At 41.2% G+C, this 13929-nt stretch overlaps 1 protein-coding gene across 1 annotated transcript; it reads left to right on the top strand.

The window, feature by feature from the left end:
• Positions 1-408: 408 nt before the first annotated feature.
• LOC123732640 (uncharacterized) lies at positions 409-13642 on the top strand. Its single transcript, XM_082968945.1, has 2 exons — positions 409-1039; positions 10021-13642. The coding sequence occupies exons 1-2, from the start codon at positions 643-645 to the stop codon at positions 10977-10979; spliced, it is 1356 nt and encodes a 451-aa protein (XP_082825071.1). The 5' UTR covers positions 409-642; the 3' UTR covers positions 10980-13642.
• Positions 13643-13929: the final 287 nt, after the last annotated feature.

Here is a 13929-nt window from a genome sequence, read left to right as displayed (position 1 = left end):
AAATAATACTATTATATTGAGACATACAAAGACAGAAATGTGTTGATTGATTATTGCGAATATTTTTATTTTTTTACTACAGCACATTCAGTCAAACAACATCTAAATAAGTAGCCAGCTACTGTAGGTTTATACTGCTCCTACATGGTGTAACAATACATCATGTAGATGTATATAATGAACAGACTAGGTCTATACTGCTCCTACGTGGTGTAACAATACATCATTGAGATGTATATAATGAACAGACATGGTCTATACTGCTCCTACATGGTGTAACAATACATCATGTAGATGTATATAATGAACAGACTAGGTCTATACTGCTCCTACATGGTGTAACAATACATCATGTGGGGCTTTAAGGCGATGCTGTTAGTGTGACGTGTAATGTAGTGGACGGAACGCTTCTTTCAACAGCAGCAACAGTTAATCAGCCACCTTGGTAGCTTGCTAGACAAAATAGCCGAACCAATAAAGCTCTTTAGACGCTTTAGTGTATATTAGCCACTGTGTTTTTAACCCACTTTTGTCGTCTAGTTAGTTATCCGATATAATTTCATATTTACGGTGTTGTTGTTATTATTCAGCTAGCGGGCTGGTTACGTTAGCATTAGCATAGCATAACTAGCATTCCCGACCATGAGTTCACTAAGCTACTCTCCTCCTGCTAAAGAAGATGTCTGCTTGACGGAGAAAGAGGGTCTGTGGCTGAACGTTGTCGTGAAAGAGGAGGAAGAGGATGTCACAATACAAAAACAAGTAAAGGGTGAGGCTGTTACAGTGAAAGAAGAAGAGAAAGACGTTTCAGTTAAACAAGAGGAAGAGACGTTCAGAGTGAAAGAGGAGGATGATGTTACAGTAAAAGAAGAGGAAGTGAAAGAGGAGGCTGCTGTTTTTGGGGTGAAAGAGGAGGAGGGGGAGATGACTGTCACATTGGAAGAAGACGAGGATGAAACGGGATATCTGGGCTCGATTTCCCAAAGGCATCTTAAGGCATCCAATGGTTCTAACGATGAACGGGCCCTGATTAACACTAGTAAGTACTGTCTTAAAAACAGAGGCACAAACTCTGCAGTTGTTGAACTGATGTGTGGTGTCAAAGGGGAAATATGCAATATCTACATCCATATTTAGACTTTAATTATTTATAACCATTGATTCTTGAAGAATATAACACATGCCTCATGAGCTTAGTTCAACTGTTGAACCCCAAATAAGCTTTTTATACTCCAATATTTAGAAACATTTTAAATGATAAACAAACACTGTAAACACTCAACATGGTTAAAACTATGTTGATATCATGGATGGTCAGTGCTTGCATCCGTAGGTCCATCTATGAATTTGAAAGTAGTTTCATTTCTCCAGCCCCATCATCATCTTATAACCAAACTAGTGGTGGAATTACAGCTTTGTTATTGTTTGAACTGCAGATTGGTTGATAGATGTGCGGCTATTTTATAGGGGTAACCTTGGATTTAAATAGCAAAAAATTGTCAGCCCTGAGACTTGGTTTGGTAAACAGCTGAGAAATGGGCGCTGGAGAAATGTAACCACTCAAATTCATAGAGAAAGCTATTGTAGCAACCGTAACCCAAAACCTAGCGACCTCGTCAAGAAGTTCAGACATCTTGGTGTAACAGTTATAAGGTGTTGGCTTGACAGTTGCTGGACCCAGGTTTGAGTCCAGCTCAGGACTACCCCCCTGAATTCACCTCACTATGAATACAAGGACTGGCCATCCATAAGGTCACAATTATCATTTTAAACAAGATGTCAAGGCTATACAGTGGTTGTTTACAAACAGTTTTCAAGCTTATGTTTTGGTTTCTGATGGGGTAATACAGTTTAAAAATTTGAGGCATTTATAAGTTATATTCTTCAAGAATCAATGGTTATATAGTAAATGGGTCTTTCTATAACTGCCAGTGTAGATTTCCTGTGGGGGTCAAATTGTTAGAGCTGTTGATAAGTCATTAGCTGTGTTAGAATACTCATACTAACCGTACTATTTGTGATGTTAATTGAGTATATAGTATGCCTATTGCTCATAGTATGATATAATTAGTATGCCAAAAGTTCCCGGATGTCTAACTAAATTCACCAAAATATGACGTAAACACGCAGTACGTTAGGGCCTATAATGCAATTCTTCAGGAAATGGGCGTGGCTTCACATCGTTTTCAGATTTGAAGAAAATGGCGGAAAATATTCAGCCCAAGTCCAACGAGAGCCGATACAAATTCATTGTTTTAACTAATCATGACAAATGTTAAGAAAAGGTTGAGCAATGTAATAAAGTAATGCCTTTTCAAATAAGTTACCTTACACGTTATTTTGGCTGACAATGTGTTAGCATTTTATATTTACTTTATTCTATCTAACTAACTACCCAACGTTTATTGACTTGATTATTCCCGTCATTCTTAGCTTAGCTAAATGGTATAGTCGTGCTTTCTCAATGGACATTCGGGTGCTTTCAGAAATTCGCTCTGGCTATCTACTCTGATTTCAGAGCACTCGTCTGAGTTGTACCAAATAAAATAAAATGTTATTGGTCACATACACATGGCTAGCAGATGTTAATGCGAGTGTAGAGACATGCTTGTGCTTGTAGTTCCGACCATGCAGTAATATCTAACAAGTAATCTAACAATTTCACAACAACTACCTAATACACACAAGTGTAAAGGAATGAATAAGAATATGTACATACAAATATATGAATGAGTGATGCCCGAACGGCATAGGCAAGATGCAGCAGATGGTATAGAGTACAGTATATACATATTAGGTGAGTAATGTAGGGTATTATATAATTATATAAATTGGCATTGTTTAAAGTGACAAGTGATACATTTATCACATCCAATTTTTAATTATTAAAGTGGCTAGAGATTTGAGTCAGTATGATGGCAGTAGCCACTCAATGTTAGTGATGGCTGTTTAACAGTCTGATGGCCTTGAGACAGAAGCTGTTTTTCAGTCTCTCGGTCCCAGCTTTGATGCACCTGTCCTGACCACGCCTTCTGGATGATAGCGGGGTGAACCACAGTGTTGAGGATCAGCGGGGTGGAGATGTTGTTTCCTACCCTCAACACTTGGGGGTGGCCCGTCAGAAAGTCCAGGACCCAGTTGCATAGGGCGGTGTTGAGACCCAGGGTCTCGAGCTTAATGACGAGTTTGGAGGGCACTATGGTGTTAAATACTGAGCTGTAGTCGATTACCAGCATACTTAGATAGGTATTCCTCTTGTCCAGATGGGTTAGGGCAGTGTGATTGCAATTGCATCGTCTGTGGACCTATTGGGGCGGTAAGCAAATTGGAGTGGGTCTAGGGTGTCAGGTAGGGTGGAGGTGATATGATCCTTGACTAGTCTCTCAAAGCACTTCATGATGCCGGAAGTGAGTGCTACGGGGCTATTGTCGTTTAGCTCAGTTACCTTAGCTTTCTTGGGAACAGGAACAATGGTGGCCCTCTTGAAGCATGTGGGAACAGCAGACTGGGATAGGGATTGATTGAATATGTCTGTAAACACGCCAGCCAGCTAGTCTGCACATGCTCTGAGGACGCAGCTAGGGATGCCGTCTGGGCCGGCAGCCTTGCGAGGGTTAACACTAGAGGTCGACCGATTATGATTTTAACGCCGATACCGATTATTGGAGGACCAAAAAAAGGCCGATACCAATTAATCGCCCGTTTTTTAAAATGTATTTAATTTATTTATTTGTAATAATGACAATTACCACAATACTGAATGAACACTTATTTTAACTTAATATAATACCTCAATAAAATCAATTTAGCCTCAAATAAATAATGAAACATGTTCAATTTGGTTTAAATAATGCAAAAACAAAGTGTTGGAGAAGAAAGTAAAAGTGCAATATGTGCGATGTAAAAAAGCTAACGTTTAAGTTCCTTGCTCAGAACAAATGAAAGCTGTTGGTTCCTTTTAACATGAGTCTTCAATATTCCCAGGTAAGATGTTTTAGGTTGTAGTTAATATAGGACTATTTCTCTCTATACGATTTGTATTTCATATACACTGCTCAAAAAAATAAAGGGAACACTTAAACAACACAATGTAACTCCAAGTCAATTACACTTCTGTGAAATCAAACTGTCCACTTAGGAAGCAACACTGATTGACAATAAATTTCACATGCTGTTGTGCAAATGGAATAGACAACAGGTGGAAATGATAGGCAATTAGCAAGGCACCCCCAATAAAGGAGTGGTTCTGCAGGTGGTGACCACAGACCACTTCTCAGTTCCTATGCTTCCTGGCTGACGTTTTGGTCACTTTTGAATGCTGGCGGTGCTTTCACTCTAGTGGTAGCATGAGACGGAGTCTACAACCCACACAAGTGGCTCAGGTAGTGCAGCTCATTCAGGATGGCACATCAATGCGAGCTGTGGCAAGAAGGTTTGCTGTGTCTGTCAGCGTAGTGTCCAGAGCATGGAGGCGCTACCAGGAGACAGGCCAGTACATCAGGAGACGTGGAGGAGGCCGTAGGAGGGCAACAACCCAGCAGCAGGACCGCTACCTCCGCCTTTGTGCAAGGAGGAGCAGGAGGAGCACTGCCAGAGCCCTGCAAAATGACCTCCAGCAGGCCACAAATGTGCATGTGTCTGCTCAAACGGTCAGAAACAGACTCCATGAGGGTGGTATGAGGGCCCGACGTCCACAGGTAGGGGTTGTGCTTACAGCCCAACACCGTGCAGGACGTTTGGCATTTGCTAGAGAACACCAAGATTGGCAAATTCGCCACTGGCGCCCTGTGCTCTTCACAGATGAAAGCAGGTTCACACTAAGCACATGTGACAGACGTGACAGAGTCTGGAGACGCCGTATAGAATGTTCTGCTGCCTGCAACATCCTCCAGCATGACCGGTTTGGCGGTGGGTCAGTCATGGTGTGGGGTGGCATTTCTTTGGGGGGGCCGCACAGCCCTCCATGTGCTCGCCAGAGGTAGCCTGACTGCCATTAGGTACCGAGATGAGATCCTCAGACCCCTTGTGAGACCATATGTTGGTGCGGTTGGCCCTGGGTTCCTCCTAATGCAAGACAATGCTAGACCTCATGTGGCTGGAGTGTGTCAGCAGTTCCTGCAAGAGGAAGGCATTGATGCTATGGATTGACCCGCCCGTTCCCCAGACCTGAATCCAATTGAGCACATCTGGGACATCATGTCTCGCTCCATCCACCAACGCCACGTTGCACCACAGACTGTCCAGGAGTTGGCGGATGCTTTAGTCCAGGTCTGGGAGGAGATCCCTCAGGAGACCATCCGCCACCTCATCAGGAGCATGCCCAGGCGTTGTAGGGAGGTCATACAGGCACGTGGAGGCCACACACACTACTGAGCCTCATTTTGACTTGTTTTAAGGACATTACATCAAAGTAGGATCAGCCTGTAGTGTGGTTTTCCACTTTAATTTTGAGTGTCTCCAAATCCAGACCTCCATGGGTTGATAAATTGGATTTCCATTGATTATTTTTGTGTGATTTTGTTGTCAGCACATTCAACTATGTAAAGAAAAAAGTATTTAATAAGATTATTTCATTCATTCAGATCTAGGATGTGTTATTTTAGTGTTTTTTTGAGCAGTGTACATTTGACCATTTGATGTTCTTATAGGCACTTTAGCATTGCCAATGTAGCAATATAGCTTCCGTCCCTCTCCTCGCTCCTACCTGGGCTCGAACGAGGAACACATCGACAACAGCCACCCTCGAAGCAGCGTTACCCATGTAGAGGAAGGGAAAAAACTACTCCAAGTTTCAGAGCGAGTGACGTTTGAAACGCTATTAGCGCGCACCCGGCCAACTATCAAGCCATTTCATATCGGTTACACCAGCCTAATCTTGGGAGTTGACAGGCTTGAAGTCATAAACAGCGCAATGCATTGCGAAGGGCTGCTGGCAAAACGCACAAAAGTGCTATTTTGAATGAACGCTTACGAGCCTGCTGGTGCCTACCATCGCTCAGTCAGACTGCTCTATCAAATCATAGACTTAATTATAACATAATAACACACAGAAACACGAGCCTTAGGTCATTAATATGGTAAAATCCAGAAACTATCATCTCGAAAACAAAACGTTATTCCTGTTACATTGCACAACCTTCAGTGTTATGTCATAATTACGTAAAATTCTGGCAAATTAGTTCGCAACGAGCCAGGCGGCCCAAACTGTTGCATATACCCTGACTGCGTGCAATGAACGCAAAATGACCCAATTTCACCTGGTTAATATAACCTGCTAACCTGGATTTCTTTTAGCTAAATATGCAGGTTTAAAAATATATACTTGTGTATTGATTTTAAGAAAGGCATTGATGTTTATGGTTAGGTACAGTCGTGCAACGAAGTCGTTTGGCGAAGTCGGCTGTCTTTGTTAGGAAGAAATAGTCTTCACTGTTCACAACGAGCCAGGCGGCCCAAGCTGCTGCATATACCCTGACACTGTTTGCAAGAGAAGTGACACATTTTCCCTAGTTATAATAAATTAATGTTAGCAGGCAATATTAACTAAATATGCAGGTTTAAAAATATATACTTGTGTATTGATTTTAAGAAAGGCATTGATGTTTATGGTTGGAGCAACATGTACCTAAGCGATTATATGCAACGCAGGACAGGCTAGATAAACTAGTAATATCATCAACCATGTGTAGTTAACTAGTGATTATGATTGATTGATTGTTTTTTATAAGATAAGTTTAATGCTAGCTAGCAACTTACCTTAGCTTCTTACTGCATTCGCGTAACCTCGTGGAGTGCAATGTAAAGCAGGTGGTTAGAGCGTTGGACTAGTTTACCGTAAGGTTGCAAGATTGAATCCCTGAGCTGACAAGGTAAAAATCTGTCGTTCTGCCGCTGAACAAGGCAGTTAACCCACCGTTCCTAGGCCATCATTGAAAATAAGAATATGTTCTTAACTGACTTGCCTAGTTAACCTCCCTGGGCAAGGTGGGACGCTTTCCCTTTTAACACCACACATCAGTTAAACAACTGCAGAGTTTGTGCCTCTGTATTTAACTTCTATGTCCCACCCTAGTCAACAGCCAGTGGAATCGCGTGGTGCGAAATACAAATACCTCATAAATGCTATAACTTCAATTTCTCAAACATATGACTATTTTACACCATTTTAAAGACAAGACTCTCGTTAATCTAACCACATTGTCCGATTTCAAAAAGGCTTTACAGCGAAAGCAAAACATTAGATTATGTCATGTTTTGAGTACCCTGCCAAAAATAATCACTCAGCCATTTTCAAAGCAAGCATATATGTCACAAAAACCAAAACCACAGCTAAATGCAGCACTAACCTTTGATGATCTTCATCAGATGACACTCCTAGGACATTGTGTTACACAATACATGCATGTTTTGTTCAATCAAGTTCATATTTATATCAAAAACCAGCTTTTTACATTAGCATGTGATGTTTAGAACTAGCATACCCACTGCAAACTTCCGGTGAATTTACTAAATTACTCACAATTAACGTTCACAAAATACATAACAATTATTTTAAGAATTATAGATACAGAACTCCTTTATGCAATCGCGGTGTCAGATTTTAAAATAGCTTTTCGGCGAAAGCACATTTAGCAATATTCTGAGTACATAGCCCGGCCATCACGGCTAGCAAATTTGACACCCACCAAGTTTGGCCCTCACCAAACTCAGATTTACTATAAGAAAAATCGGATTACCTTTGCTGTTCTTCGTCAGAATGCACTCCCAGGACTTCTACTTCAACAACAAATGTTGTTTTGGTTCCAAATAATCCATAGTTATATCCAAATACCGCTGTTTTGTTCATGCGTTCAGGTAACTATCCAAACGGTGACGCGCGAGCGCATTTCGTGACAAAAAAAATCCAAATATTCCATTACCGTACTTCGAAGCATGTCAAACGCTGTTTAAAATACATTTTTATGCTATTTTTCTCGTAAAATAGCGATAATATTCCGACCGGGCGACGTTGTATTCATTCAAAGTCTGAAAGAAAAAAATGGAGAATTCTCATGAGCGCGCATCTCCAGTGTCACTGTCCCCAGCCTGACCACTCACAAACAGAGCTGCTGTACTTCGCCCAGAGACTGCAGACACCTCATTCCACTTTCTGGCGCCTTCTGAGAGCCAATGGAAGCCTTAGAAAATGTCATGTTACAGCAGAGATGCTTTATTTTTGATAGAGATGCAACAGAAGGATAACAAATTGTCAGACAGGGCACTTCCTGTATGGAATCTTCTCAGGTTTTGGCCTGCCATATGAGTTCTGTTATACACAGACACCATTCAAACAGTTTTAGAAACTTTAGTGTTTTCTATCCAAATCTACTAATTATATGCATATTCTCGTTTCTGGGCAAGAGTAGTAACCAGTTTAAATCGGGTATGTTTTTTATCCGGCCGTGCAAATACTGCCCCCTAGCCCTAACAGGTTAAATAAAGGTCTAAAAAAAGTAAAAAAGTAAAAAATGTATTTAAAAATTAAAATCGGCCAAATCGGCGTCCAAAAATACCTATTTCCGATTGTTATGAAAATTTGAAATCGGCCCTAATTAATCGGCCATTCCGATTAATCGGTCGACCGCTAGTTATCTTGTTTAAACGTTTTACTCACGTTGGCTGCAGTGAAGGAGAGTCCGCAGGTTTTGGTAGCGGGCCGTGTCTGTGGCAGTGTATTGTCCTCAAAGCGAGCAAAGAAGTTGTTTAGTTTGTCTGGGAGCAAGACATCGGGGTCCGCGACGGGGCTGGTTTTCCTTTTGTAATCGGTGATTGACTGTAGGCCCTGTCACATACCTCTGGTGTCTAAGCCGGCGAATTGCGTCTCTACTTTGTGTCTATACTGATCCTTAGCTTGTTTGATTGCCTTGCTGAGGAAATAGCTACACTGTTTGTATTCGGTCATGTTTCCGGTCGCCTTGCCCTGATTAAAAGCAGTGGTTCGCCCTTTTCAGTTTTGCGCGAATGCTGCCATCAATCCACGGTTTTAATAGTGGCTGTGGGTACAACACATCACCGATGTTCTTCAGGAATTGGGAGCTTTAGCTGCTTTAGTTGCTTCACAACGTTTTCAGATTTGAAGAAAATCTTTCACCTTTATTTAACCAGGTAGGCTACTTGAGAACAAGTTCTCATTTGCAACTGCCAAGATAAAGCATAGCAGTTTGACACATACAACAACAGAGTTACACATGGAATAAACAAACATACAGTCAATAATACAGTAGAAAGTCTATATACAGTGTGTGCAAATGAGGTAGGATAAGGGAGGTAAGGCAATAAATAGGCTATGGTGGCTAAGTAATTACATTATAGCAATTAAACACTGGAATGGTAGATGTGCAGAAGATGAATGTGCAAGTAGAGATACTGGGGTGCAAAGGAGCAAGATGAATAAATACAGTATGGGGATGAGGTAGTTGGATGGGCTATTTACAGATGGGCTATGTACAGGTGCAGTGATCTGTGAGCTGCTCTGACAGCTGGTGCTTAAAGCTAGTGAGGGAGATATGAGTCTCCAGCTTCAGTGATTTTTGCAGATCGTTCCAGTCATTGGCAGCAGAGAACTGGAATGAAAGGCGGCCAAAATAAGAATTGGCTTTGGGGGTAACCAGTGAGATATACCTGCTGGAGCGCGTGCTACGGGTGGGTGCTGCTATGGTGACCAGCGAGCTGAGATAAGGCGGGCTTTACCTAGCAGAGACTTGAAGATGACCTGGAGCCAGTCTGGCACACTGCTTAGAGTTTCAACAACATGAATAACTTATTTCTAGCCTACAATCATTGATGTTACTACTAATGTGAAAACAAGACAAAATATGACTATTCTTGTTCATTTTAAGACAATTGTCAAATAATTTTAACATTCATTACAGACGTCAATTGTTGTACAACATCATGGCTACGCTGTTGGCATTACCTTTTACAGTGGATTTCCGCTGTTGTGGGCCTTTAACCATCTGTCTGACTTTGTTGTTGACACAGGAGAGAGACGTGACTATCGTGGATCCTCTGGGGAGCCTCAACAACCTCATGATGCTGAAGAGGCAGAGAAGAGTCCCTCCAAATCAGAACACCTCAAGAAACACCTGCAGAGATCCACAGGGAAGAGAACTCACTGCTGCTTTGACTGTGGGAAGAGATTCACCTCCTCAGCAGGCATTAAAATTCATCAAAGAATCCACACAGGAGAGAAACCATTTAGCTGTACTCAATGTGGGAAGAGATTTACTACATCTGGCTCTCTGACTTTACACCAGAGAACACACACAGGAGAGAAACCTTATAGCTGTGGTCAATGTGGGAAGAGTTTTGGTCAATCTAGCGATCTGACAGTGCACCAGAGAATACATACAGGACAGAAACCCTATAGTTGTGATCAATGTGGGAAGAGTTTTGTTCAATCTGGCCAGCTGACATTACACCAGAGAACACACACAGGAGAGAAACCTTATAGCTGTGATCAATGTGGGAAGAGTTTTGGTCGATCTTGCCATCTGACTCAACACCAGAGAATACACACAGGAGAGAAATCTTATAGCTGTGATCAATGTGGGAAGAGTTTTGGTCAATCTGGCCAGCTGACTCAACACCAGAGAACACACACAGGAGAGAAACCCTATAGCTGTGATCAATGTGGCAAGAGTTTTGGTCGATCTTGCCATCTGACTCAACACCAGGGAACACACACAGGAGAGAAATCTTATCGCTGTGGTCAATGTGGGAAGAGTTTTGGTCAATCTGGCCAGCTGACATTACACCAAAGAACACACACTGGAGAGAAACCTTATAGTTGTGGTCAATGTGGGAAGAGTTTTTCTGCATCTAGCAGTCTGACGCTACACCAGAGAACACACACAGGAGAGAAATCTTATAGGTGTGATCAGTGTGACAAGAGATACTCTGATAAAAGATCTCTGATTAAACATCAGAAAATACATTAAGGAGTTGTTTCATGATATCAATGAAATAATGTCACAATGTAGAATGTTTTAACATAGTAGGAGTATTTTAAGGAATTTCACGATGTAGAACCCTAAACGTATACCCCATTCAATTGATTTCAGCGTGATATGGATATTAGCCTTGGGAAAAATCCAGGCTCTGAATTGAAAGAGTACTATTTATGTGATTTAACAAAAAGTGACTAACACAAAAATAGTTGTGTTACACTTACCACTTTGGTGACCCACTTGAATCAAAATGCAACACTTCAAAATGTAGCTAACTGTTTTCTACAAATTGTCCTCTAACCATTGATGTACACATTATTAGCAGATTCCGTGTGGTTTTTGAGCTGTTAGTTTTAACAGGACATGCAACCTCATCTCCCTTCTGTCACACAAAGGATTTTAGCATGATATCGATGAGTTATGACAAATAAGTGTTGTGTTCCTTTGTTTAGCGACCCCTACATTTAAATGTATCACTCCAAAATGTAGCTGACTGTCTTCTGCAGGTTGTCCTCTAACCAGTGAGGTAAAATATATCTCCCATTTCCATGTGTTTTTTAGTTGTGTTAGCTTCAACAGCATGTACAACCTGATTTCCCTCCTAATCGATATCAGTATTTTATTGCTACTTGTCAAAACAGCATTTTTGGTTCTTGTGCATTTTAAAAGGTTTTAAAAATTACAAGTAATACGATTATTGTGGCAGATGTTTGTGGACATTTTATGTTTAGGTTTTCAATATATACTTTAAAACTGTGTTTTGACATTGGGGCTATCCCACCTAGCATAATGTAATTGAAGAGCCATTGAAAATAAGACGATGCAACCAAATATTTCATTTTTTCTGTTCATGTAACATTTAGTAATGAAAATTATTCATGCAACCAACTGACAATTTTTTGGTACAATTATATTGACATTGTTGCCCTGCTTTTAGAATATTAGGGTTAATTCTCACATGTGCCAACCCAAATGTACTAGAGCATGACATTGGGGACTGGGCTCCGATCCAACAACATGCCTATCTAGTGAACCCTGAAAAGAGAGAAGCTCCGCAGTGAGGTGGAAAGTTACTACGGTCTGATTGCAGGAGTTTCCTCTAAAATTCCGACATGTCTGTGGTAAGGACAACTTGGTTGTCTCAAGGGTGGGCAGTCAAAATGTTTTGTGTTTTGCGTTTAGCCAGTGATTTGCCATGGATCACAATTGATTTTGACTGCACGTTTTTCCGTTTTGGAGATGAGTTTTGTTTGGACTCGTTCCAAGGGGACGAGAGTTCTAGAAGCTAGAGAGTTTTAGGAAGACGAGAGTTCTAGAAGCTAGTGGGGGAAAATGTTTTTTTCTTGTTTGTAATTGTTGACAGCCAGTAGACACCATGTTCATATTGGTGAGGGTGAAGCATTGAAGTTGTTTTCTGTTGATGGTGAGCAAACTTTTAAGGTGTTAGTCTTTGGTTTTTCCATTTTATGGTTTGAGGTTGGACTTTAGCACGTCTAGCTCGTTAGCACGTCTAGCTCGTTAGCACGTCTAGCTCGTTATAGCACGTAGGACGCACTGATTGGTGTCACCTCGTTAGTCAGTATGTGTTACACCTGTGCTGGCTTGTCCATCTCGTTAGTGGGAAGGTGTTTCACCTGAGCTGGTCCAGGTTCTATTTAAGAGTGTCTGGCCCAGTGCTCCAGTTGTCTTGATACATGTGGAGAGTCAACACCTTTAGTTGCTCCACCTTTTTGGTTTGCTTCCTGTCTTTAAGTTTGTTGTGGGTTTTTATTTTGTTTGCCTCTTTTGGGCAGATTTAGTGGGTCTCATGGTGGGTGTCTTTTAGGTCCCAGTTGTTGTTACTAGTCACCTTTCAGTGGACACCCCCATAGTGTCTATCAGAACCCCTCTTAAAATCCCACCTGTTTAGTTGTGGTTGTTGTCAGTGACTCTTTGTTTGTTCCCTTTTCTATTTAAGTGACATTTCTGGTTTTCTTGATGGGGAACGTAGTGTAACCGATGTGAAATGGTTAGTTAGTTAGCGGTGGTGCGCGCTAATAGCATTTCAATCAGTGACGTCACTCGCTCTGAGACTTGAAGTAGGGTTTCACCTTGCGTTGCAAGGGCCGCGGCTTTTGTGGCGCGATGGGTAACGATGCTTCGTGGGGTGTCAGTTGTTGATGTGTGCAAGGGTCCCTGGTTCGAGCCCGGGTTGGGGCGAAGAGAGGGACGGAACCTACACTGTTACATACAGTAGCAACAAACAATGTGGTAAAGCAAGCTCATATTTTGGGTTTGATGTTCCATCCAAATGTTAATATTTTAATCAATTGCATTTCCTTAAAATGAATTAGAATGCTTATTCGTTTTTTTTATCCTCTTATTTTTGTGTAGTAAATGTTTATTTTCAATGTTTTTATTTTTTGTTGGTGAAGCCATTGTGTTGCATATCTGAAATGTGCTGTATAAAGCTTGATTTTAACATATTGTAAAACAAATGACCCAATGACTGATTAATCAACAGACCCTTGCAAAAGCAACATGTATCTTTGTCCATCTTAGTATGATAAACAGTATACATTCAGTATATTTTACACTGTCAAAATAGTGCATGGTATGTAAATTTTGTTTCACTTTTCAACCAACCCAGTACATTTGCTGAAAATGATGAATGCCCCTGCAACACAGAAACACATTTAGTCATATTATATAAAACACTCAAAGTAATGGATATGGAGCATCTATGGCCTCAGTTACACCTGGCACCTAAAAGTGACTTCTTTTATCAGATCACTCCAAGCTGCATTAGTTTCAGATCTACCAGGATGGGCCTTTGACATAGTCTGGATGCAGTCAGGCCACCGAATATAAGTAATGTAAAGAGATGGGGTGAATCAGTGGGGAAAAGTACTTTCTACACAAATGACCTTCATAATAACAAAGAACAAATGTGTGTGTCTGA

Source organism: Salmo salar, chromosome 02 (genome assembly GCF_965601325.2).
Source record: "Salmo salar chromosome 02, fSalSal1, whole genome shotgun sequence".
Taxonomy (NCBI): Eukaryota; Metazoa; Chordata; class Actinopteri; order Salmoniformes; family Salmonidae; genus Salmo; species Salmo salar.
This window is presented reverse-complemented; position numbering and strand designations above follow the sequence as displayed.

What these genes read in the sequence shown, in the direction of transcription:
- LOC123732640 (XM_082968945.1), top strand. Translation starts at nt 643, where the DNA reads ATGAGTTCACTAAGCTACTCTCCTCCTGCTAAAGAAGATGTCTGCTTG. An exon ending in ACGGGCCCTGATTAACACTA is followed by an intron (nt 1,040 to 10,020) that starts GTAAGTACTGTC and finishes TTGTTGACACAG; the next exon opens with GAGAGAGACGTGACTATCGT.